Source organism: Lathamus discolor, chromosome 3 (genome assembly GCF_037157495.1).
Source record: "Lathamus discolor isolate bLatDis1 chromosome 3, bLatDis1.hap1, whole genome shotgun sequence".
Lineage (NCBI taxonomy): Eukaryota > Metazoa > Chordata > Aves > Psittaciformes > Psittacidae > Lathamus > Lathamus discolor.
The window spans coordinates 7129687-7157403 of NC_088886.1; the positions used below are offsets into that span (position 1 = coordinate 7129687).

The 27717-nt window shown below is 41.7% G+C and overlaps 1 protein-coding gene across 4 annotated transcripts in view; it reads left to right on the top strand.

Annotated features, from left to right (window-relative positions):
- The window catches only part of LRP8 (LDL receptor related protein 8), a 197112-nt gene that overhangs the window by 134370 nt on the left and 35025 nt on the right, over positions 1-27717 (top strand). For all 4 annotated transcript variants that reach the window (XM_065673311.1, XM_065673312.1, XM_065673313.1 and 1 more), the window contains one exon: positions 18043-18171. In XM_065673311.1, coding sequence (XP_065529383.1) covers positions 18043-18171 — 129 coding nt within the window. The remainder of the gene's footprint in view (positions 1-18042; positions 18172-27717) is intronic.

The following is a 27717-nucleotide window of genomic DNA, read 5'->3' on the forward strand; positions in this document are numbered from 1 at the left end:
AGTAGAAAGCAGCTGCCACTGGAAGCTGTTGTATAACATATGTCCCAGAAGGAGCGAATACACCCCTATCTGCTCATCAAATATTATGAGAACTAGGGCTGATGTTTCTGGATTTCAAGAGATGTTTTCTCTCCTACTGAGCCAAAGGAAAAATTCTGGTAGTTCATACCCACGCATGTGCTGGCTTGCTTCTTCTGTACTGTAATTACTTAACCAGTTTCCCAAACCCCAGCGATTTTTAAAGGTTAAAACTGACTGGATGGGGAGGATGGAGGGGAGGCAAAGGAGGAACAGTAGAGTGCAGTTCTTGAGTGTGATGATTCAATGCACATGGCAGCCATGGATGACGCGTGCCAATACATGCAATACATGGATGCACAAATCTGTCTTATAAAACATTTGCTGTGCCTGGAGCTCCTGCGCATCGCCTAGCGTGTAGGTGCTGTCAGCTAGACCTGTATTATAACTGGACTTAGCAGAAACACTGGACAGAGCAGTTGTTTTGTTGATTGAAAGTCAATGAATATTATAACCACTTCTTCATGCTTCACACTTGTGAGGTGGGCTGATGCCAACCTTATGAAGTTCAACCACGACAAGTGCAAGGCCCTACACCTGGGTTGGAGCAATCCCAGGCACAGCTACAGGTTGGGCAGAGAAGAGATTCAGAGCGGCCCTGAGGAGAAGGACTTGGGGGTGCTGGTCAATGTGAAAATGAACGTGAGCCGGCTTCAGTGTGCGCTCGCAGCCCAGAAAGCCAACCGTATCCTGGGCTGCATCAAAAGGAGCGTGACCAGCAGGTCGAAGGAGGTGATCCTGCCCCTCTACTCTGCTCTTGTGAGACCTCACCTGGAGCATTGTGTGCAGTTCTGGTGTCCTCAACATAAAAAGGACATGGAACTGCTGGAACAAGTCCAGAGGAGGCCACGAGGATGATCAGGGGCTGGAGCACCTCCTGTATGAAGCCAGCCTGAGGAAGTTGGGGCTGTTCAGCCTGGAGAAGAGAAGGCTGCGTGGGGACCTCATAGCAGCCTTCCAGTACCTGAAGGGGGCCTATAGGGATGCTGGGGAGGGACTCTTTGTCAGGGACTGTAGTGACAGGACAAGGGGTAACCGGTTAAAACTTAAACAGGGGAAGTTTAGATTGGATATAAGGGGGAAGTTCTTTACTGTTAGGGTGGTGAGGCACTGGAATGGGTTGCCCAGGGAGGTTGTGAGTGCTCCATCCCTGGTGGTGTTCAAGGCCAGGCTGGATGAAACCTTGTGTGGGATAGTTTAGTGTGAGGTGTCTGCCCCTGGCAGGGGGGTTGGAACTGGATGATCTTGAGGTCCTTTCCAACCCTAACTATTCTATGATTCTATGATTCTTGAATAATGTTCATGGAGCTTGCATTTGATTTTTCTGTATACCCTGGTTTGCCAAGATTAGGCAATGTTTCAAAGTAGTGCTGGAAACTGGATGCTGGGACAACTTTTAGTCTGGTTTTTGTCTTTTGTGTAGCTTCATGTGCTACCTTTATTGAAAAGGCTGATGTAATCAGGTAATACATTTGAACATTGTTTGGAGCACATTTCTCCAGGCGTAGTCAGTCAGGGTATTGGGGTTATTTCCAACAATAATAAATAGAGTCATAGAATCATCGAATCAACTAGGTTGGAAAAGACCTTTAAGATCACCAAGTCCAACTGTTCTTCCAGCACTGTCAATTACACCACTAAACTGTGTCACTAAGGGCCTCATCTGCGTGGTTTGTGAACACTTGCAGGGACGGTGACTCCAGCCCTGCCCTGGGCAGCCTGTTGCAATGCCTGAGCACCCTTTGGGGAAGGAATTGTTCCTAATCTCCAGTCTAAAATTCCTCTGGTGCAGCTTGAGGCTGTTTCCTCTTGTCCTGTCACTTAACTATCTGGGAGAAGAGATCAGCCACCTCCTCACTCCAGTCCTCCTTTCAGGTAGTTGTAGAGAGTGGTAAGGCCCCTCCTGAGCCTTCTCTTCTCCAGACTAAACTCCCTTCAGGTCCCTCAGCCATTCCTCATCACGCTTGGGCTCCAGGCCCTGTGCCAGCTCTGTTGCCTTTCTCTGGAGCTGCTCCAGCACCTCAATGTCTCTCTTCTAGTGAGGGGCTCAGAGCTGAACGCATATGATTTGAGGTGCGGCCTCACTGGTGCTGATGGGTATTTTATTTTGCTGATGTTAGGTGTCATTTGGTTTAGTTCAGGGGGTCTATATTGGTTTTTTTTATCTCAACGGAGTGAAGAATTCTTTAGGTATTCAGACAGTTTTCATACTTACAGTTGCTTTTTAGGGGGACTATAAGAGAATTTTCTTTACATCTTGAAGGTTATACTGGTTCAGGTCAGCCTTTGTTATCAGCTCCAGCCTGGGATCATCAGAAGCGTGTGTTGTTCCAAGGCTGGTTGTAATTGTGACACAGATCAAAAGCTCTGCCAGGCTATCCTTTCCCTTTTCTAAAAGCAGATTAGCAGCCTGGCATCTGTTTTCTTCAGGGAGGGTGGCACAGATGCCCATACTGCTGACTCACAGTGGTATAGCTGACCTTTCTGCGAGGCGTGGGGTGATGAAGGGAAGGTGCATATGTGCTTGCCAGTCACCCCATGTCCCTTATGTTAGCAGATAGGGATAGTGGTTTTTTGCTCCTCTTCAGTGTGAAGCAGGGCTGAGCAGTGCTTTGAGCCTCACAGTGAAGCTCTTAGTCTGGTATACCCTTTTCCCTTGAGCTCTTTGTGTCTTCTCTCCTGCAGTTGGCAGGTGGAGAAGCCTACACAGAGACAGCTCTGTCTCATTGTCAAAGGAGGTTTTGGAAAGGTTAGGCACTGCAAATGCATCAAGTTATTTAAAGTTCTGGCATCAGGCTCCTTCAAGTCTTAAGTGGCTGCATAGGAAATTATAGCTGACCTGCATAGGAAAGGAGGTGTACTTTCAACTTGAAAGTCATAAAAATTACTTTATCTAGACCAGATGCAATCTTACCTACTATACAGGCCACTGAACTTTGTCTCAGAGATCTATTCTGCCTCTTTTAGTTACGCCAGGTTGGAAAGAAAATCTTCCTGCTGAAAACATTAAAAAGCCTCAAAGCAGCCTTTAAGAACCAGTGCGTTATACTAGATTTCTGTGAGCTTTCCCCCCACTTGCTGTGTGGATTGGATTCTTGCAAATAAATATATAATACAAATACATATAAATATATAAATATAAATAAGTAATCTAGTCCCTAGGTTAGCAAATAAAAATCTGGAGCATCAGAACAAGGAAAGTTTGGGATCAAGGCCCAGGTGACTGAGAGGTGGTAAAAAAGCATGGATAGATGCTGTAAAGTGGAAAGGTTATTAGTCAAGGGGTTGTGAACAATCTTACAATTTCACATAACTATAGAGTTGAAAAATATACCTTATTAGAAAGGTATTTGGTTTATTGAAGAGAGGGTTGAAAGTTGCCTTTTTCCTTAGAGAAGAGGTTTCATCAAACAGTTGTTTCTTTAGCTTAGCAAGAAACAGCGTAATTTGATCCAGTGAACAGAAGCCAAAACTAGGTAAGAGAACTAGAGATAAGGACTAGAACTAGAGATAAGATGCAGCTCTTAACAGTAGTGGTAAATAAACAATTGGACTCACTTGTCCAGCAGTCTTTACCAACTGAAGGCTTTAAATCAGAATAGATACTTGTCTTAAAGGTATGCTGTCAGTTAAATGGGATGTTGATGTAGAAAGACAACCTTTTGCTGTGCAGGCATTCCGCTGATCTTTACGGCCCTGTAGCTTTTAAACTGGGGAGTTGTCCCAGCCAATACACAGATGTTGGTGAAGCTGCACATTTTATAGGTAAAGACATTTGGCCAAGCTACTGTAAACCACAGTAAGCTGTGACATGGGGAGGTGCTCCATCTGGGAATTGAGCTGGGCATTCAGAACACTGGGAAGGAATTTTCAGGACAAAATACCGTTGTTTGGTTAAGGGAAATAGTTTGTTCATGGGTAGGGGAGAGCCACTCTCCTTCCTCCTCACCAGCTATGGGTCATCATTCATAGATCTCCAAAGGCAGTCATATGTATCAAGAAACCTTTTTGCTGTTCTGTGATCCTCGGAGATCTGGTTTTCCTCAACAAATGGAAACCAGGAGAAACCTCTGAGAAGAGACATGTTACATGGATGGAAAACATAATCAGTGAGATTTTGCACAGTGTTACCGTACTGCCTGATAGGCGGGTTGATGACAGAGTTTTCATGGAGTTAATTATTCAGCACTGAGTAGAAGCTATCTAGTGTGTATGTATCTGCCTATACAATCTTAAATATATTGTCTGTATCTCATGTATCTGTATGTACTTCTTTTCATCTCTGATCTGCACGGAATATCCCCAGAGATAAAGAGACATTATGTTTTAGAGAGAAGAAAGAGTTTCTTGCCCTTGGTAGCTTTTGCTGCCGTGACCTGTTTGAAGTAGGCTGGCTGCATTTCAGGATTGGGCCCACTGGGAAGCTGACAGTCACAGTTAAAGCAGGCTCCATTGTCTGAACAAACTGGCTCATTTTCTTCTGATCAAAAGTACTTAGTGAGAGGTGCAGCTTGGATTCTTTAAAGCATCTCATTATAGATTATATTTAGAAGTGGGAAGAATATATTATTAATTATGAGGATGCTCTAAAGCAGAAAAGCTGTTTAATCCTGCCCTTGATGAACAGAAAAGTTAGTGTGAAGGAAGGTTATGCAATTAACAGTATATTCATTAGGAGTTCATCAGTTATCAAACTATGCTTATCTTCTGGATAGTACTGGAATATCTGACAGTTTCGTAGTTACTGCTTAAGTGATAAGAGCGAGAGACAGAAACTGCTGCAGGAAAATTTATATAATACAGTTTCCATATCTGTTATCTGCCAGTTGACATATATATATACTTTTACATTTCAGTTCAAATACTCTCCTGTTGCCTGGGTAGGTGTGGGGTTTGCTGGGAAGACCTGGAGATGGAAGTTGGCCCCACATATTTATTGGCTTACAGGGTTGCTAAATAGCTACAGTGTATAGCCACTTACTGTAAGGCTCATTACAGGGGGTTTTATATCCTTTGTTCCCACAATACCCCTTTTACCAAGGGGTAAAAGGTAGCTGATCAGTAGGTTCATCGCAGTATCATTTTGCATATTTGCTGTGATCTGTTTAGTACTCTCAACTGCAGCCTGTGTACTGGCCCTGTAAAACAGAGCCACCTTTGCAGAGGCGTTTCTCTAACTTCAGTGATTCTTGTAATGACTTTCAGTACTTGCAAAACATGGTAATTGTTCTGTCTTCAAGTTCAGACTGACATCTGGTAACAGATTTTTGTTATCTGTGTGATATATTCTGGTGAGCTGTTTTATAAGCTGTGCTTGAAACCTAATTTTGATTTAAGCATTAATTTGCTTCAGAAGAAGTTGAAAAGTCAAGAGCTTAAATGTGCCAGAATGTGTATGAAATAAACTGCCTTCTGGAATTTGTTTCTGGGTTTGTTGTAAGAAGAATGGAGCACTGTGGTATGCATATTGTGGGGAATTCTGGAAGTTAATGTATGGGAAGAGAAATAGATTGGTCCTGGTGCTGTGTTCAGCAGCTCGTATGAGTGACCAAGGTGATTGTGGCTGGTAGGCTTGTACTGAGGGAGATTGCTGTTAGTGAAGAGCATGAATTCTTTTGAGAAACTAATTTTTTAAGAGTGCCACAGATTTAGAGTCTTGAAAACTCTCCGTCATTTCTATCCATAAACCAAAACCCGTCAAAGAATACTTGATTCAACAGAGAAGTAAATGTGTCTTCTGTCTAAAAGTATCTGTGCAGAAATTGTTCCAAGATGCTTTCAAACTGCTGAGTTACAAATCACAGGGGGAGGTATGATTGATTTATTGTGTGCTGCAATCTGGACTATTTTATCACTGAATCTATAGTGAAGAAAGTTGATGTTAATAAAGCTGCAATGTATTTAGACGAAAAGCCTAGGAATAAAGAAAGAAACATTAGTACAGATCAGGAGAATATAGTTACTACCTGTGTTGTTGTGCAGAACAGTTCTGTCCATGGCCTCTGCTAAATCAGGCCATGAGGGAAGGGCTTTGCAAGTCAAAGCTTGAGATTGGGGTCTGGTGTGCCCATGGGATGCCCAGGTAATGGGAATTAGTCTGTGCTACTTAGGCACACAGCTGACACAGCCAAGCTGATATCTGAATAGATGACAAAAGGCTTGCAGTAAGTCACGCTTCAGTGAAGGAAGGTGAAGGCAGTTGTTCCCTAGCTGTGCACCGTTGCCCAGCAAGGCCATCCTGGGCCCTGAGAGCTGTATTCAGCAGCTAAATGCATCAATTTGTCAGCTGTGTGGCTGCGTGAGAAAGTTTGAAAGTTGTTCAAAGATCTGTTTGCCCACAAGGCTTCGGAATCACTGATCTAGGGCAGGGAACGAGTTTTCCTTTCAAAAGTTGCATTTCTCAGGGTTAATTAGCTGACTTCCATTCATGCCTAGCTTGTGCCGCCTTCACCTCATGACTCTCATTTCTTTCTTGACACTCTTCTTTCTTCCAATACCGTGTCTGTGTTTGAACTTTGCTGATTCCCAGCCACATTACTACCAGTCTATGCTGGGTCAGCTGTTACCTTTGAGTGTTTTATTCTCCTAAGGCTTGCTTGAATCAGAGTTGCCTTGAAAGCATCATGCATCACTAATCATGGGGGAATGAAGTGGATCATGATGGATTTTAAAGGCTGTCTGTAGCCGCACTTGGTTTTTCACAGTAGGCATCCCTGGATATAAGCATAGGTAAAGGATCTGTGTTGAGGAACGCACCTCGCTCTGTTCTCAACCATGCCAAAAACTGGAGTTCAGTTTGATGTCTGGGCTGTAGGAAAGGCAAATTTCTTCCCCCACAACCTCCCCAACCTCACCCATTATTATTAATGCAAAAAGGAGGGGAGACTGAACTGCATTACAACTAGCAATGTATACACAGACTGACAGGGTAATTACAGATGTAGACAGTGGTGGGGTGGCAGGTTTGACAGGACAATGTACATCACTCACTTCCAAACTAGCACTAAAAACAATAGAGTTTAAAAGGAGATGTTATGTTCAGGATTGAAAAAAAGGGGAATATTTTAACTGACCTTAAATAAAGCCATGTCATTGTTGGATTGGTTTAGTCTTTGCTTTTGATTGAGCGTGAAAAATGCCTCTCACAGAAGGGAACACTTAATAGCTTTGCTATTAGAAAACTCTCTGAAGAAAATGATGAGTCCTGGATTTTAACAGAGCTGTGCATTTGCTAGCTAACAAAGTCAACTGTTCAGTTTATTGAATTATTAAATGGTTTGAGATCAGTTTCCTGCTTTATGTACACCAAGAACAAGTGGTTCTTCAGCTGTTCTCATTTCTTATTTTGATGTCTAAGTTTTCCCCTGTGTTTATTAGTAATACCTCTCTCTGTGCAAAGGGCATGAGCAGCTGATCGTGAGATCAGAGATGCTCATCAGTGACCAGAAAATAAAGATTTTAGTAGTGCAAAATGATCAGAGGAACTCTACTATGGAAACTCAGGTTTTCAGTAGCCAGAATAACATCTTTGTGTCGCAACTCCTCTTGAAGACATGCTCTGCCCTGGCTTAGAAGTGGAGCAGAGAGAAGGGCAAGAAGGTTTGGTTGTTTCACAAGGAGGAGCTGTGTTAGGGCTTCAGTGGGGGCAGGGATGGGGGGAAGCATCCAGCCACTCTGACTCCATGCCTATTTATCCTGCTTGGCTACCTGATGGGCTTCAGTGGCATGTGTAACACCAGCCTATTTAAGTCTCTGACATTGCACTTTTTTACCCATAATTATCACCAGAGACTACTTTTGTGCTGATTTAAATGAATCCCTTGAACTCTTCCTGTAAGCAGATATAAGTTAAAGTTTCATCCCTCTTGAGTTTAAAAGGGTTTGTCTGCCTTGTGTCTACTACTCCTGATAAAAGTGCAAACCTAAATCTTCTGTATAGCTATTCTCCTCTAAAAGATCACTGTAGTAGTAATTTTGTGACTGAATATAAGGAAGTAAATGGCACAATTTACAACTATATATTTCTATTGGTGTCCGTATTTAATGTTGGCCTTCAAGAAACTGGCTGGGATGGAGTAGTAGCTGGGCCCATTTTGGCAAAATTTCAACGTGATCTGTGATTTAATCCCTGATTCAGTTGAAGTCAGCAGCAAATTTCTCGGGCCAGGATTTTTCCATGAATGCTTGAATATTTCTCCATTTTGAAGTCCACAGAAAATCATGGATTTGTCTCATCCGTAGAGAAGAGACACAAAGCGCCAAAGTTGGTAGAAGTAGGGGGGAAAGTTGGCAGATGGCTTCAGTCTTCAGTTTGTTGAAATCCCCTTTTTGTTCCCCTAAACAATGGGAGCTGTGCTTCATAGTGATAGGCACTAGCCTGGCATTGTAGGGCAGTATTAATTTATTCTCTGGATTAATCTGAGTAAACGTTTCTAGCGACCATATGGCTGTGGTGTGAGGAAGGATGTACAACTGTAGCATTTAGAGGTGGCACATGGCTCATGGTATCTCACATGGCTAAAGGATTTCTGCATCTCTGACCAAATCAATGCTTAGAGACATTTAACTAACATTGAAGAGATATCTGGCTAAGGCCAGGTTGTACACGGCTTTGAGCCACCTGGTCTAGTAGAAGGTGTCCCTGCCTATGGCAGGGAGTTGGAACTAGATAAGCTTTAAGGTTCTTTCCAGTTCAAACCATTCTGTGTTTCTATAATCCAAGTACTATTGATCACAAGAAGCTGGATGAGCTAGGTGGAGTACAAAAGCCAAGACAGTCCAAGGACTGATGTTGAGGAATTGCTGAACATCTGTGTGGAGATACTAGGTGTCCTGTGGGAAGGGAACTTTTGTTAGGGCATAAAAGCTGCTGAGGGAATGAGCCTTTACAATATTTTCTGTAATTCTCATGTGTGTAATGGCAGATAATGAAATGTGGTTGGATTGGGAGCAGAAAACACTTATTGTATCATGTAGATCTTAAAAATCTGTCATGATCTCTTAGAACCTGCTCTCTCTGTGCTCAACCAGACTTGACAGCAGAGGAATGTCACTGTGTCTTGTACAGGCCCCACGATAAAAGTGTCATTTTACAAGTGCTAGATGCTTAAAATGAAAAAGGAGTTTATTTAGGCTCAACAACCTATATATATCCCGACTGTTGTTAGACATCTGATCTTAGTTTGTAAATTCTGAAACTTTAGAAAGTTTGACCGTAAGAATAGGTTAAAAAAGATAAAAAAGCTTCCTGACTCCAAATGAACCTATCACAGGTTTCCTGTAGTTTGAGGCTATAGAGGGTTGTAAAATCTGCCAATTTAACCTCTTTTCCATGTGCCATTAACATTGACTTGGATTTACCTGGAATGGGCCAAGTGACTTAAGGGACTTCAGTTGTTAGCAGCAGGGCCTGTTGGGCGTATCAGGTAGATAAAAGAAGTGCCATCAAGACAGTATCTTGCAAAGCTATGAGATTACTTAGGGGAGGCACGGTCAGATGATTGCAGTAAGTGAACATTTGCTATGTTTAGAGAAAGACAAAATCAGCTGAAGTCCTGCCAGTCTGACTGGGGAAAGGAAATGCTTTTCTTATCCAAGTCTGATGGTAGTTTTGATTTTCAAAGTGGGTGAGTATGGCCATTGGGAATCTGAGAAAGATGATGTGCTAGAAGCCCAAGAGCACTGATCCTTTCTGCCCAACATACTGTCTTGAGCTGTGCCAACACTCAGTATTCTGGGAAAGATTTGAAAACAAAGTGTATCAAGATAGATCTGAACCTGGGTAAAGAATCACTTCCTAACCTGTGCAGATTACTCAAATTGTGGGACGTGAAGCTTAGTTATTTGTTATTACAAAAACTGATGGCATTTGTTTTTTCAGCCTACTATAGAAATATCTCTTTACACCATACTCAAATACAGTTTATATTAACTATTTAAACTACTGGCAGTACCCTTGAGAATCATTTTCTTCTCTGAGATTGTTTGTAGTGTCTTTGAAACATGCTTTTCCTATATAAGCTACCTCATTTTTATTCTGACAGTGAGGCTGTATTTCAGTAATTAGGATTAATCCTGGGATTTTGAATTCCTGATTATTTTACTCTGATCTTAAAGGTGATAGTCACCAATGTGATAACCTGCAAAAAAACAAGCTACATGCTGTCTATTCTAGATATGCTGAACCCTTTGTACACTAATCTTATTTTCTCCCTCCCTTCAGTTTTTAGGTAGAGGGCTTGGACAGTCATCAAAGACTCTTAACCCATGCTCTTGTAAAAAAGCTTTTCTTACAAGCACACAGGAATGGACTTAATAAGGGCTGTACTATGCAGTGCAATGGTGTTAAAGCTGCATAAATCCTTTTCCATTCCCCTGGGAATAGAAAATAAGTCACGCTCAAACAAATCACACCATAGAATCTAACTTTTCATCTGGTGTATCAACTGTTAATATTGTTTATGGTATGATTTCTTGAACTTTATAGTATGGTTTCTTAGTAGTCTTTCCCAATCTGTCTTTTCAGTCATTTACAGTAATTTAAGTTTAAAGGTAATGTCCATAAGTTAATTACCTTTTTGTGCAGAAAGAATAGATTTTCACTATTTCTCTGCCTTTGCATGCTCCCACAAAGGTTATTGCACATAAGTGTGTACTTACATACTCAAAAACATAGTCAGGTAGCATCAGTCCAAGCTCCTGGGTCCTGGGAATCGGTGTTGTCAGCATGCCCCAGTTTCGACCTGACCCATCCTGTGCTAGCAGATGGATGGGTTGGCCTCCTCTGTCAACAAAAGCTTCAATTGTGGTGGTGGTTTGGTCTTATTCCAAGTGTCTCTTAATTCACTTAAGCCACTATTCATGACATTGGTTTTGGCCTGGGCTGGGTTGCCCTTATTTTCTCAGTGATCTTAAGTGTGTGCTTAATACAGCTGTGGTGAGCAAACCAAATGCTACTACTGGATGCAGTTGCACTGGCTTTAGTAGAAGTTGCAAGTTCACATAAAGCTTGCTATCCCAGCAGGCTGATGATTGTAGTGTGTTGCTTTACATGACAGAAGGGAAGTTCACTACAAAATCCTAACCTTTATGGAAACAATACTTCGATTAGCATTCCCCACAATATGTTCTGTCTTTGCGTATTGCACTCCAAAACCACAAACACTTCTCTTTGTAAATGAGATTCTTGTTTGATGTAGTTTGGTTTGGGTTCGGCTTGGCACAAAGAAGACCTAAGGGAGATTAACTAAATATAACAAGCATGATTATATAAAACTTTAGCAGAAAATCAGATGTGTCTTGCAGAGTTAAATGAAATAAACTAAGGCAACAGCAACCTGTCCTGAGCTACAGAGTGAGCTAGTGGGTGAATAGAGTAGAAGCCAGTGTGCATAGCACCCATGCTGAGGTGAGAGAAGAGGTGAGGGAGGGAAAATATCAATGCAAACACACCTTCAGCTGTGACAGTAATTAAAGTCACAAGATGGATTTTGAAACGTGTTTCTTATTCACCCTAAATACTTCAATGGGAACGTATAAATAGTGAGTGTAGACTGGGATATACATTCATATATATGCACACATGCACACACACACACATATATTTATATATACACACGCATACATAACAAGACTGTACATGCAAACTTGTGACTGAAATGCTTTTCTGAATCTCAAATCTCCAGAAACTGGGAATTCTGAGGTCTGAATTTCCCTAAGCAACCTCTACCAGTCAGCTACCTTCCTCTCTTCTGAACAGTTGCTCCTTTACCAACTGTGCTTGTCTTGGCTGGAAACGTAGAGGTAGTAGTCCTGTACATGGGCAGGTATGGACATTTATTCTTGGTACATCTCTGGGATAGGACTGCCACCTATGACAAAAGAAGATGTAAAGATAATATTTGAGGAGGAGGCTACCTTGATAAAACCACTCTTCTTTAAGAAAAAAGGCTAGTGCTGGTGGAAAGAGAGAGGTAGGAATTTTAAGCTCCATAATAAAAGTAGTAGTGGAAGTTTTGCAGGAACAGTTTATTGGCATGTCAGAAATTAATTAATACCATTTTAGTGTGGTATTTTCTCTGCAGAATGAAGTTGTGAGTTGGGATTTTTCTTCTGAAGAACCTGGGAAAAACACAGGGGACAGTCTGGAGAGGATGGGGAGTTATTTCAGCAGAGATAGAGAAACTTTTCAGATCTATAAGATGATGTACAAAGGGCATTCTTTTCAGTCTGCTGATGAAAAGTCTTGTGGGTTTCCCACCAGTAGAAGCTGCTTAATTACATTTTGTGTATGCTCTTAGAGTACCTGTTTGGTGAGAACCTGACAAATGGTCTTCTGAAAGTAAATCAATTATGTTTTCTTGGGCTTTCTTGAATATACATGATGTCCGGAGCCTGAAAAGCACAGCAGTGGCACAAGAGGAAGCAAACAGTGGGGCGCCAGTTAGGCTCTATGGTTCTCTGAAAGACTTTGTAGACTCCTATAAAGAAAAAGAAGAATGTGCCATTGGCGGTAGTGAGTAAATGGAACCTTCTTGTCTTCTTTGCTCTTGTCTCCTTATAAATAAACCATTGTTGTCCATCCTTGGCATTTGCAGTTCATTGTGATAAATTGGTCTTGATGTGTCTGACATTTCAACCAAGTTGCTTAATGGTGCTTTTCTGAAGAGGCAGATCTTGCTATAACTTGCATTGGTGCAGAATATATCGAGGGTAAGAGCACTCACCATCATGTGCAGTGCTAACTCTTTCCTTTCTGAGTGGGTGAAGAGGAAAGTAGGAAGTAAACATTTTGGTCACATAAGCCCAAAAGGCCAGGGTGTGTGTAAGCAGTGTGCAGAAACAGAAATGTCAGGTCTGGACTGCAGTTGATAAAAGCCTGTTTAGCAACGTGAACACCACCATAGAGTCCACTTGCTGCAGCATCTTGGGGCAGGGAGGAAAAAGCCCAACTTGCTAAAATAATGCAGAAGCATTTTCATCAAACTTTTGCTTTGAGTTTTATGCTAGATCCCCTGTCTGTTATCTGCCAGTGCTTACAAGTTGTTGGCTTCCATGCAGCGATTGCTTGGATGCAGAAACTACTGGAACACAGAGATTTGATGAACTGTGACCAACAGCACCTTCTGTTGCTGCATCCCTGAAAGGTCAAGCTTTGATTTATATTTTTTAAATGGCTGCAATTACTCTGTCAGGGAAATGATTAACACAAAAATTGCTTTCCGTAAATAGGAGTCTTCTGCCCATACCTTTCCAAACCTTTCAGCTTCCAAAGGCTATTAAGCATCTGCCCACAGCAGCCAAGCAAAAGGAATACCTGTACTTAAACTATGACCAATAAATAGCTGGTTTGCTGGTTAATGGTCCCACTGTGATACGATGCTGTATTATAACTTCTTTTTACCTTCTTCAAAATCAGGTGTGTGGAAAGTGTTCTTACCTGTCTCGACCCATTTAGTTCTCCATGGAGATTTACGATGAGGAGGAAACAGCTGGTCCTACTTGGCATCAAGGCACATTTTCTTTTCCATTTCATAGCCTGAGCAAGAACTAGAACAATTTTTTGGGATATGGACCAATAACCTGATTAACAAAGGACTCCATTACTATTTCTGGTCTCCCAGTTTTCCCAGAATGCCAGTCTAATAGAAACCTTGTTCTTGAATGTGCTCCACAAATGTAGTCAAGAGACAAACTTACTAAGTGCAAAAGCATGTAAATCCGGTCGGAGTAGTAAATCTAGCAAGGAAAGTTACTTTTATCTCATGTATTCCAAGGATGTGTTTACTTATCTTAACTTGGGGTGGCCTAGAAGCCAACCTCATTGCAGGGCTCACGACTGAATCGGTTTGGGAGGGGGAGAAGGGGGCAGTTGAGTGCTCTGTCCCATGCAGCAAGGAAGCTGTAACCTCCTTGCCCTCCATCTTGCTGGCCCCCTGAGGCAGCTCGTCAGCAGCCAGGGCTCGGTGATGAAGACTTGCTGGGGTTTGGTGGCCATGGAGCTGCACACCTCAGAGCTGAGAGGCTTTGGAGGCCTTGATGGAGGACTGCAAAACCCAGGGAGCTGTTGGAGACCCCAGTCATGTCATCCTTTTGTGCAGTATTTGGGGCAAAACCAACACTGCTACGCCCTCAGGAACCAAGGCAGCCCTGCTGTTGGGGTTGGGGCCCCCTTCCCCACTGCAAAGCATTGTGCCTCCCTCACCCCCTCAGGCCTCTCCTGCTGCCTCATACAGACTCATACAGAATAGCCACCTTTCTCCTCCATGGCAGTGAGGTGAGGCCCCCGGCACCTTCCCTCCCTGGCCCCTGCAGGCTCGTCCTGCCAGAGTGTGGTCTGTAATCTTCATGAGGCTCAACCAAAGCGATTAAAAAGCCTCCAGGCTCACACCTATGCTTGAGGACTGGATGGGGCTGGCAGAAGCAGTGTGTTTGGGGTGCGAACTCTGTGCTGAGGGGCTGTGGGGGTTCTAGGCCAAATGGACAGTTTGACCTCCATTTTGGTTCTTGTTTGAGGGGGCTGCTGGTTGCTGATACAGAATGTTTTTCCTGCTGTACCCAGGAGTTACTTGGGCACGTTTAAGGATGGTGCACCGCAGCATATAGCTCTGGGGATGATGTGTCCGGAGCAGTGAGACATGCCAGCTCCCTCGAGGCTGAGGGAGCCATTTTGCCACTTGGCAAGTGACCTGGTTTTCAGACATCCTGTCTCACTTCTGTGGAAGGACGCGAGTCCTCAGCACTGCCAAGTGTCCCAGCAGTTACAAACCTGCAGCTTAGGAGGACCAGGGCTAAGGGGAACATGCAGGACATGGGTCCCAGCCTGTGGTGGGCACCGATGTGAACTGGCAGAGGTGTTCCTGGGGAGTGTCTGGAGACCGGTAACAAGTGGTGTCCCTCGGGGACCAGTGTTGAGACCAGTCTTGTTTAACATCTTCATCGATAACATGGACAGTGGGATTGAGTGCGCCCTCAGCAAGTTTGCCGATGACACCAAGCTGTGTGGTCCGGTTGATACGCTGGAGGGAAGGGATGCCATCCAGAGGGACCTTGACACGCTTGTGAGGTGGGCTGATGCCAACCTTATGAAGTTCAACCATGCCAAGTGCAAGGTCCTACACCTGGGTCGGAGCAATCCCAGGCACAGCTACAGACTGGGCAAAGAAGAGATTCAGAGCGGCCCTGCAGAGAAGGACTTGGGGGTGCTGGTCGATGAGAAAATGAACATGAGCTGGCTTCAGTGTGCGCTCGCAGCCCAGAAAGCAACCGTATCCTGGGCTGCATCAAAAGGAGCGTGACCAGCAGCGCGAAGGAGGTGATCCTGCCCCTCTACTCTGCTCTCGTGAGACCTCACCTGGAGCATTGTGTGCAGTTCTGGTGTCCTCAACATAAAAAGGACATGGAACTGCTGGAACAAGTCCAGAGGAGGCCACGAGGATGATCAGGGGACTGGAGCGCCTCCCATATGAAGACAGGCTGAGGAAGTTGGGGCTGTTCAGGCTGGAGAAGAGAAGGCTGCGTGGAGACCTCATAGCAGCCTTCCGGTACCTGAAGGGGGCCTATAGGGATGCTGGGGAGGGACTCTTCATCAGGGACTGTAGTGACAGGACAAGGGGTAACGGGTTAAAACTTAAACAGGGGAAGTTTAGATTGGATATAAGGAGGAAATTCTTTCCTGTTAGGGTGGTGAGGCACTGGAATGGGTTGCCCAGGGAGGTTGTGAATGCTCCATCTCTGATAGTGTTCAAGGCCGGGTTGGACAGAGCCTTGGGTGACATGGTTTAGTGTGAGATGTCCCTGCCCATGGCAGGGGGGTTGGAACTGGATGATCTTGAGGTCCTTTCCAACCCTAACTATTCTATGATTCTATGGTTCTATGAATGGTGTGTGGAGCCTTTCCAGTGTTAGGTGATTTTTATTACTAACTGCTGGTACCATACTCAAAAAGCCTAAGTAAGGATCCCTTTCCCACTCCCAACTCCCCATCATGCAACATTCATGAATGTTATTTAGGTATGCAGTGAGCAAATTTCAACAAAAATGCTGTCTTGCCTCAGGGTTCTAAAACTTCGATGACATCTGTTATTAACTGTATGTGGCAAGACCTAAATTTTCTTGATCTATTGCTTGCCCATAGCTTCTAGAGACTGCTTCTTATAGCACTTCAAGGTGCTAAAACGGAGAAATCCTGAGATTAAGATGGCACTGCCTTCTAAGTGGCTGATTGATGCTTTGGGGCTGTAAGATGCCCCTCTCCAACCTTCTTGTGCAGGTGGAAATGCAGAGATATCATTTCCATCTTCTTTTACTCAGCACATGGGAAACGGATTGACTTTGCATAAACACCTTTAGCAGGGCAAGGTAATGGAAAAGTTTTAATGCAGAAATTAGGTTCCTCCCTTTTCAGTAGACCTGCAGTTATATATATATGTGTGTATATATATATATAATGTGTGTGTGTGTTATATACGTGTGTGTTATATATATGTGTGTGTGTATACATACACACACATATATATATCTCAATCATTAATACCAATGGAAGAACTATTTGAAAACATGTAATTTTTTTCAAGAGAGAAATTGGTCTGTTTAATAAGCAAATCCTGCCAAACTGGATGATGATTCCAGAATACTAAATAATTGTTGAAGCTGTGGAACATTATGCATTCAAGCAGCCTTGTCACAATAAATGTAGATCTGTTGCTCTTTACACTAGTATGAAAAAAAAACCCTAGGAATTTTGGCAGTGCAGAATAAGAGAACAAGCTTCACAGCTTACTTTTGGTTCCAGATAAATTTGTCAGGTTTTTTTTTCATAGTTGTGTACTTGCATGTACTAGCATTATTGCTTCTGCATGTCTTCCTGTGTCTCCATGTCTTAGATCACAGTCGCCTTTAATGTAGACAGTTAAGTTTAACGTGTTAAGTACATGCTTGTGCTTGCTGCTTTTTTCCAAGCTTTACTGACCATAATCTGCCTAGATCGTTACATTTAGAAATTGCCTTGTAATACCAAACATATAAGTAAACCCTTATGCTAAAATTAGGTAATTTTTTTTTCCTACTTTGAGGTAGTATTTTCAGAGTAGTTTATCCAGTACTGCTGCTGCTGTGTGCAGGATGTTAGTGTTATAATAGCAAAAAGCACAGCGTACTGGGGGTTTGAGGCAGTCACAGACAGGCAGTGCCTGAGGTTCTTAGTTGAAATCCCTGTTGATCCATTGAAGCAACTCTGTGTATTTGTTTTATTTGCATGTTCCTGTACAGTTGCATTCCTGAAAGGGATTGGCTGGGTCAGGAACAGGCTAGAAGGACAGGAAGGTCCGTGTTTCTGGAAAATCCTGTGCAAGGAGACCTGATTCAAGAAGCAGCAGCATATTGCAGAGAGAAAAGTGGCAGCACGAAGTTGAGCACTTCTAGGCCATGCATGGGCTGAGATAACAAGGAGAAGGTGGGAAAAGGCCACCAGGCTCCAAGAATGTTTTAAGAGCCACGAGACCTATGCACTTTTTGTTGCAGCTCGGGGTCCCTGGGGTGGCCAGAAGTAAGACCCTGCCTGCAAGAAAATGCTAGGTAGAAGTTGCGTATAAACCGGACTTCTGTTCTTGTCCCCTAATTTCTTTGAGTTCAAAATTAAGTTTCTGGGATTTTGTTGAAATAAACAGTGGTGCACTTTTTCCTTTTCCTTTTCTTTTCTTCTCTTTTTTTCTTTTCCTTTTTTTTTTTTTTTTTCCTTTCTTTTTCTCTCCTTTCCATATAGGTTTTGTGTTCTCTTTGGGGAACACATACAGGACATACAAGCAGCCATACCTCAAAATCGGTGTTGACTTGAGATTTCATTACAATATGTCTCAGGATTCAGCCATACAAAATAAAAGTAACTTTAAAAGGGTAAACAATGTTAGGAATGTCTAGGATTATGTTTAACTTACTGATTTTTTTCCTTTTAATTTATTCTTCCAGCCAAGCAAGTATGTCCGCCTGAAAAAATTAGCTGTGGAGACTTAAGCAACAAATGTATCCCGTCGTCCTGGAGATGTGATGGACAGAAGGATTGTGAAAGTGGTATTGATGAGGCTGGTTGCACTCCTGGTGAGTTAGAGTAATACTTTAATATGTATGTGACATCTCCCTTTCCAACCATGAAAGTCCTATTACAAATTGCATGTAAAGGGATAACTTTTCTTGCCAACAAAGTCATTCACTCTACATTTGCAGTGCAAAGTAGTGAATTTGAGAGAAAGAGAGGAAAGAAGGATGCTCCAGTTGGAGCTGGCTGGAAACTATAAAGTGAACTCTGTGGAGAATTAAGTATTCTTTTGCTACTGTAGCAGAATATAGCTAGTCAGTTTGAAATGTGATTGTCAGGGTTAATACCCACATGATGTGGTAAGGACTTAAATAATAATGTTTAAACCTTCCTCTGTGGTAGCTCAGCAGCTTATGGCCATGTCCTTCCTCCTGCAGAGTGTAGCTCTATAGACTAAGGCTAGCTTCTGCTGGGGTATAATGGATAGGCCTGGACATTTCTTTGTTAATAGCTTGTTGGTTTCTGGACAGAAAGGGAATGATATACTATTTACTGTAACTGTTTTACATTCAGTCCCTAAATGGCCATTGCCTTTTATTAGGCCTTTCTCTGCTGAATAAAAGAGCTCTTTAAGAGTGTTTTCCCTCTGTGAAAACTCCTACACTATGTAATCAAGCCATTTCTCAAACTGTCTTTTTGATAGACTAAACATATTTAGTTCTTTATGCTTCTTGTTGTCAAATATTTTCTTTCAAATGAATGGTTGATTCGCTTTTGTGGCTCCCTTCAGTATCCCAGCTGATTTTCCAATTTTATTTTTATACAGACCACCAGAACTTAGGGAATATCAGCCTTACCAGTCTGTGCAGAAGTAAAATCACCTTTCTAATACTGTTCTTAAGTAACTCGGGTTGTTATTAAATTTTTTAGAGTGCAAACAATCCCAGGCTATTAAGAAACTCTCATACTCTGTGTAGTTATTTGCTCATCCATCATTGTTTCTGGTGTTGTACATGATAGCAGCATTGTTATTTTTACTTCCAGATTACTGGTGAAAGGGTTGAATGATTACATGCAAGTACTCATTGATGTTTCTTCATTTGAAAACCGAATTTGGGGCTCTAATACCTTGCCAGTTCCTAATCCACATTATATTTTTTCATTGAAACTGTGTAATGAAATACATTCCATGTTGAATGTTCTGTGGTTCTGAGTAAAACACTGTGGATAAGTTTATTTCTTTGCAGTCAGCTTTGGCAAACAAAAGCTTTTACTGTCTTTTTACAGCCTATTCCAGTGTTTAGCCACTCACTGTAAAAACATTTTTTCTATGTCCATATTTCCTTTGTCACAATTTATGCTCATTGCCTCTTTTCCTTTTGCTGGACACTTCTGAGGAGAGTTGGCCTCCAGCTTCACTGTATCACCCCTTCAGATCTGGAAAATTGCAAGATGTCCCTCTAATCTTCTCCAGGTTAACCAAACCCATTTTCCTCAGCTCCTAATTGTGTATCGTGTGCTCCAGGACTGTAACTATTTCACCGGACTTCCACTGGACCCTTTCTAGGTTGCATATGTCTTTCCTGTACTGTCAGAGTGGCACAAAACTGGACACAGTACTTCATACACGACCTAAAAAGCACCAGCTAAAGGAAAATAAGCACTTCCCTCAACCTGCTGGCATCACTCTGACTGGTGAAACCTAGTTTGCAGTTTCTCATATATGAAGCTCAGTGTGAAGGTTTGATGTGAGTCACTAATTCAGTTAACTACAGATTAGATATTCAAAGCATCTCTGTTCCGTATTGCACATTACTCAGAGGTCCAGATAAGGGTGACAGGCTACTGTGCTCATATTTGGCTTGTGTGGATTGTTCCAATTGGGTTGTCTCACAAGGAAAAGACACAGGTTGCCTCATGTTGCCTCCTGTTTTATATAGAATTAAATGCTTGGACAATTTCTGAGTAATAAATTATATGATATGGTGATATGGTAGGTTGATGATGTGATTAGACCACTGGTCCTGTGTCCTTTATGCTAATGACATTTTGCCAGTTTTCAAGTCTCTCATTTGTTTTCTGGATGAAACTCTTTAGTGTTTTCTCTGTAGCATATGCATTCTTTTCCCCCCTTGGAATGGGAAGCTTGAATTAGAGACAAGTTCAGATGATAATTGTAACTGCTGTTGGAAAAAATTACTCTTCCCAATATGAGTTAGTGAAATGAGAAGAATTTTTTCCACTGGTGGCTGCCTCCCCTAATTTAATGCTGCTGCTGGTGCTTACACCAGTAGGAGTTGTTGCATGGAGTCTTTCATTTATCATAAAGATCTACTTGAAATCTCTTTGAACTTCTTTTTTTCCAAGCACTAGGTAACCTCCAACATGAATGTGAATATGCTGTGAATGCCACATAATTTCAGCATAATGATGCTATTAATGGATTTAGAAATAGCTGAGCGTTTCTCTTCTGGATGTTTCAGCATCTCTAATCCTGCTTACCTTACACAGTTTTAGTGCGCATGCAGGTTCTTAAAATGGAAATTTAAGGAAAATGTACATCTTCTGATGGTTGGTTGGTAACCCATGGGAAAAGAATTAGTGACTTTCACCTAGTTCCTTCTGTGACTGAGTGTTTATTCCACACAGGCTGCTACCTCAGTGGCTGCACACTGTCAGTCTCTACTGAGGGGTTGCTGCAGAGTCTGAATGTGGGATGGGTTATACTATGGCAAGAGGACCAGGCAGAAAGGCACTGACAGGCAGACTTGGAGCTTCCTGGGTGGGGGCAAACATCAGAAGCTTTCAGTCCTAAAGTCTGTTGACTCAACATTTTTCAAAGGTGTTAAACTTGCTTCAAGAAGGAAACAGGAGGCACTGCTGAATGGCTCTAGTGGGCTCATTTTCAGTGAGGTTGCTTGTCAAATTAAGGTGTTTTCCTCATGGATGAGAACAAATGTCTTAGCCGTTTAAACTCTGAGAGCTTATGGAGGATTGATAGCCATCCTGTCTTTTATCCGGATCTGATAAACCTCACTAAGCCTATATCCAATGATATTTGTTAACATTCCTATTTCTTCTCTGTTTAGAATCCGCTTTTATCCATTTTCTTTTATCTCTCTCTTTTTTTGTTGTTTAACCTCTGCACTCATGGTTTTGTTCTCATTTTAAAAGAAGCTTTAGCACTGTCTGTCACCTGCAACCCCTTGGAGCAGATCAACCTGTCATAGCTGCGGCTGCACCACTCACAGAGCTGACCATATTGTCTATAAATAACACATCTTTCTGGATAAACATTTAGAAGGGAGTTTATTTATGCTCAGGATAATTTCTATGGTGAAAGCCTGCATGTGCAATAAACAAGTGGAAAATGACTTGAAGGTACTGTGAGGGCATCCAGAAGAAAAACACTAAGCTCTTTCTAAATCCATGTTAACAAAACTATTAGTTCTATTTCAAGCTAATGTGACACTTCAAACATTTTTATTATGAATCTCCTATTTTTTGATAGGAACAGCTAGCTCTTCGTATTATAGTTCTTCAAAAGGACTTAATACGGAGTTTATGAACATTACTTGAGCCTGCATTTCTACGTTGGTAATTTGTACCCCTAATAATATCGTGCTGGCTACAGATACAGGAGCAGGGCTTGGTTGTGCTGAGGCTGTGCAAGTGCCTGTCCCTGTGTCAAAATGTTCACAGTCCAAGTCAAGGGAGGATCCACTGCAGGAAAGAAAAACTGTGGTTATGGTGGTAGAATCACCTAAAACTGTGAGAACAGTCCAAGTGTGTCACGGTTCTTACTCCTGTGTCTGCTTCTGGCCTCCAAAACTTGCTTTTCAGGCACTGTTCTGGATTTGATAATTTGATGGATTTTTCTTCTCAGAATTGTTCGATTGCTTTTTGAATCAGTGTGAAATTTTTCCACCGTAGTCCCTGTAGGCACTGCACAGCCAGCTGGAGGAAGAATGCTGCTGTCCAGAAATCTGGGGACAGAAGTATTGATTATGAATAAGAGAATCTTCTGTTTGGGTTTGATTTTCCTTTGTGCTTTCTATGAGCCACCTCTTTGGTGTATCGTCTTGCACAAATGGAAACAAACTGTGCTTTACATCCCTCTCCTTTGCTTTTGGTCACTGTTGAAGACTTACTGTTTTGATTAGCATCCTGTGTGATCTGAAAAATGTTTGTCAAAGCAGTCTTCAGAATATCTTTCCTTCAAGGAAGGAGAGAATTTGTAGTCTTGTATGTTGTCCTTGCGCAATCCCCTTTAGACAAGGGGTTCAGCTGCAGCTAGCAAGATCTGGACTTACCCGCAGGTATGCTAAAAAATCCCAGACAAATAATCTCAAATAATAGATAAATCAAGTGTTGGGTTTCTCATCTCCCTTAGGAATAAGTAAAGCAGACTGTATTTATCTGAAATAAGGGTCCTGTTTACTATGTCTGGTGTGAGAAACGACAATTTGATAGATGAAATCCAGTAAAATAAAAACTTCCAAAGAGATCTGTCAGCCTCTGTTAGCCTGTTAGGCCTTGTCTGGTGCCAGTATGAGAAGGGCAGTTATTTTCATAAGCATTGACCCCATCATACTGCTTGGAAGCCGTTATCAAGGGGTGGCAAGGCACTTCATTGTTCTTGTTCACCCATGAACAAGACATAAAACTGGTGTGATTTTCACCTGTGGAAGAACTTCCCAAGGAACCAGTGGAAGCTGTGACTTATTTAACCTGCAGTGGATTAAGTACTAGTGATTAGGGATTCAGGTTTGTGTCTGCAAGGCTGTAATGGCACCAGGGATTAATAGTGGGTATTAATCCTTACATGTAGTTAGCTAAGTGCCTGTCTGCCTAAATAATTCCAGGTAGTGTTAAGTCCGCTGCTCACTTCCAGTGCGCAAACAAGTTCTGCAAATTCATCTGCCTTTTTTAAACAAAAGAGTATAGAAAAGAATAAACCCTGTTATTTTTCAGTTCTTCAAAGCAGAAGTAATTTGTTTCTTTACAACACTGGAAGTGTTGTAGTCATCGGTCAGGTTAAATCCTCTAAAATAGACATCAACTGTTAATAATGTAAGAGCAGTCTTGAATTTCCCGGCTTGGAGGTGCTGGCATCCTCTTACTTATTTCCCTGGATGAGGTTTTTGCTCCCAGTGTCCCTAACCTTTGTCACAATTGATTGGATAAGCTTAGGAACACATTTACTAAGACTAAAGAGGAAATTAAATATGAGAGACTGTAATTAAAGCACCACAACTCAGGATCAGTCTGGACTTTGCTAACTACTGCAGAACTTGTTAAATCTCTGCTAGGAGAGGTACTAACCAGTGCTTTCTCAGCTGCTCAGGAAGGCAGAGATCATTTCAGCATGGTTTTAGAACAGATGAAATACCACCCTGCAGGAGCTGTAATAGGCATTGAAGGCCTTTAATGCACACATCACTTGTTCCTCCTGACAGGACTCTGATATGCTCAACAGAGAAAGCAAGGCTCTGGCCCTATGTCTTCTGATTGTTTTACTGGTTCTCACCTGGACCACTTCTTGCATGCAGTATGGAAATGATGTCTTGCAGATGAGGAGTTTTGGAAGTGTACAATTTTCCCAATAGTCAGATACAGTGAAATGGTGCATTCATTGATATATCAATAGCATAATAAGCTATTTTCCCATACCAAGATTTATTCTGCTTAACTATAGTACAGAGACAGCGATCAATGGGACCTTGGGCAGGTAACAGACACACACTGATCTCATAAAGATGTTGAAAGGTGCGAGTCAGCAATTCCTGCAGGAATTTCATGACAGTGACAGTGTCATTACTGAGAGCATCTTCTTTTGGACCCTGGTCTTCTGGCTTTTCATTGACCATATATCTCAGAAACAGTTCTAGTTTTCAGCCTTATGATATGCCAGACTAGAAGTTAACAAACTGGATAGAGTTTCTTAAATTAATAATGGAAGCAACAGTAAGCACAGTCTTGCCCTGCTGTAAGCTACACCTCTTTGCCATGGTGGCTCAGTCTTCACAGTTTCATGGTATGTGTATCATTTAAAAGATCCTCAGGGCAGGAGCTTTTCACTTATTCTTTCCTGGCAAGACTCCAGACACATGTGTGATTCTCCATAAAAAGCAGCAGTGCCTGCAGCGAGGGGTCCTTTTCTTGGAAGATCCAAGTGTAGAAAATTCAGAGTCAACTGTTTCCAATGCCCTGCTCAGTAGTCCTACTGTGACCTGAGAACCATTGGCAGAAGGCAGAACTTAAAGCAGGCTAAAGCTGGTCTGATCCCTCCATCACCTTCACCCGGAGACGAGTCAGCTGAAGTGGGTAAATTACAAAGCTATTTAAAGCCATCTTCTTCAACACTGCTGCTGCACCTACGTTCAAATGAAGTGACCTTTGTATTGACAGTTAAATTGTTTTATCATCTTTTATCATTGTCCTATAGCAGTAAGGAGCATCATGTCATCTCAGCATCATTTTCTTCTTCATGCAGTAGAAGGTACCTGTGTTTTCATCTGAGTCACACTTCCTATGGGACTACCTATGGGGATTTGACCATACTGATTGTTTGTTCCACATCTCCACAGGTCCTACTGAGAGCTTTTTACTGTATGATAATGTAGCACTAATTTAATCTTCCATTGCAGCCTGATTCATACGTGCTTTTGTCCAAGTTATAAATATTGTTCATTACCTTCATCAACAGGCTACGTTCTCAGTGTTCTGTTCCTCAGTCAGCTCAGAGAGAAATCAAACCCTAAGGTTTTGCCATATTTTATCCCTGAGAAATGCACCCATTTTGATGGGGTTAAAGCCCACAGTATTGCATTCAGTCTTGCAGAGGAAATGTTAATCTACTATCACTATTCATTATTATTGCAGCATGTGATTAAAGAGACATGGCTAGTCTGAAATTCCTGTTATTTTATAGAAGGTCCTGTAACTTGAGGACACTTGACATGATGGAGGAATCTAACTATTTCCAAGAATGGCAAGAAAATGACTAGATTTAACAAATGTAAGTCCTTCATAAATAAGATAAGGTAGCACAGCAATGATATCCTCTAGGCTGTACATGGCGTTTAATTACTGGACAGCTGGAGGGATTAATGCTTGCGCATTATGCCCTGGCTCTCAGAAATTAAACATGTACAGCTGCCACTTTATCACTGCTTAAAGTATTAGGGCTCCTTCGAAAGCAGTGGTAATTGCAGGAAAATCCCTATTGTTGTTTAGGAAAAATCTCAGCCCATAATCATATTTGTCATGAGTTCCTTCAGAATAAAACAGCAAGAAAAATGAGATTGGTAGCTACCTTTAATTGCATTCTTACAAGGAAGAATGAAGGTAGTTGCATTTTTAACATCTTGGATGCTTGTTGTAACTAAATGTAAAAAAACTACATGAATTTGGTTTAGAGGTAAGATAGTTGTTGCATAAATGAAGAATTAAACTCTAAAGCCATGGGCTAAGCTGTGCCAGAGCTCTACCTGCAGCAGGTTAGGGAAAAATTGCACTTTTTTCCCAACTGTTGTCTCTTGAGCTTAGGTTTAAAAAAGAACAGGCGTGTGTAACATTCTGTAAATGGATTTTCCCAGTACTGAGAGGCGCCTCGCTCACCACAGCAGCATTTGGTGGTGACCTCTGCACATTTGCTCTGCGCTGATCCCTCGTTACAGATAAATTGTCTCTATCGGTATGTTCCATGAATAATTTATTCTTTATAGCATAATAGATGCAAACACAATATGAAAACAAGACAGTTTGGAGTTTGGTGCTTTTACAATGTTTCCCTGAAGATAATGCTAGGGAAAAAGGATAGCGTGCAAAGAGCCCATTGCAAGCACACAGTTACACATCCACACATCCTCACATCCTACACATCCCAAATAGTTTTTCTTTCACAAAGTTGTGGTAGAGTGGTGTAAAAGAACTGGGTTTACACAAAGATTTGTGAATAATTATAATGAAAGCCTAATACTGCTTGACTGCATGTTACATGTGCACACAAAAAAAAAGCTTTGTCCTGTTCTTTCTGTAGTTTAACAGAAGTTGTCTCTGATTCTTCTTTCCAATTTCACATGTCGTACTGTCAGAGGAGAAAATATTGGCCTGTAGTTATGTTTATCTTCTGGGCAGTCTATCTTTCAACAGTTAGAGCTCTTGGAATTAAAATAGCCAAGAAATTGCTTCTCTTATTGGCAAATGTGATTGTGTTTCATATCCCTGAAGTGCTTTTTTGATAAGAATGGAGCTATAATTCTGAGTCTATTCATCCAAAAAGAAAGAATCTGTTTTAGTTTTATTAAGGGAAATCTTCTGTAGCTGTCAGTGCCAACGAACATGTTACGATGGCAAATTTGTGGGTAGGAGTTCCATCCTTCAGTGGCTATGGGTACATATGCGTTAGGCTAATTAACAAGTGCTTAACAGTTATGCTTCCTGAGCATATGATCTGAAGACTGAATCAAAATTGGTTAGTTTGATCTCAGTAGAATCCTACGCAGAAGGGGACTATGTAATGTTTGATGCAAAAGCAAAAAAAGAGCTGGTTTATGAGTCACGTTAATGGATAAAGCAACATCTGAAAGCTATCTAAGTGGCTGAAAGACACTATCTTCATTCAGAGGAAGATATAATGGTTGGATTAACTTTGCTTATATTTTGCAAAGAAATTAATTTATTTGGTAAAATATAACTGGGAATGTTTAGCTCACAATAAAATACACTTCAATACACTTGTTTTTTCCAACAAGTTTAAAATAATTGCGGGTATTGTACAATTGATTCTTTATCTCAACCCAAATCCAGCAAAGTGCTGCCTTCTATTTCAAATCCATAGAAATTGAAGGGCAGATCCTAATACCATAGAAATATTACTACTATTAAAATGAGTGCAGTTAGCACATGACCCTTACACTATTAATTGCAGTGAGTGTCACTCAGTGCTTAAATTTCCCATTTGAGTAGAAAATCTAAGATGTCTTTTCTAAAAATGATTGCTGTTGTTCTGTGGAATTGTGGGTATGTTACATGGGTATGTTGTTTGCATCAAATAGTAGCTGTGCCCCCTAATATCACATAGGTGAATATAATTAGGGGTTGGTTGTTCCCTGAAAAGTCTGTCAATCTCCCTCCCTCTCAAAACCACCGCAGTGCTCTTGCCCTTATGGGCTTTGTCATATATTCATAACCTTGAATGTGGCTACACTGAATTCTGCCACTTGTCTCCGCTGTATCTCAATGCTTTTTTAAGGTACTCTTCCCTTCAGATCAGTTGCGTTGCAAACTGTTTTATTTCAAAAGCATCTTTTTAATTGTTATTGAACCTATATCTAAACTCACTTTGAATCACGTTTCTAGGGAAATGTGAGAGATGGATAAACTGGGGGGGGGGGGGGAGGGTGAGATGCAGCAGCTCTCAAGTGTTTTCTTGTTTTATGTGTGCTCCAGAAGGGTTAATAGTGCCATATTCTAAATCCCATGAATGTTTAAGTCTAATAGTGAAGCAAACTCCAATAAGAAGTATCTCCTCTTACAGAGAATTCCCATCAAGCAAAATAGATTCATGGAAGTGGAGATTTTATGGGGCAGTAACCTTTTTG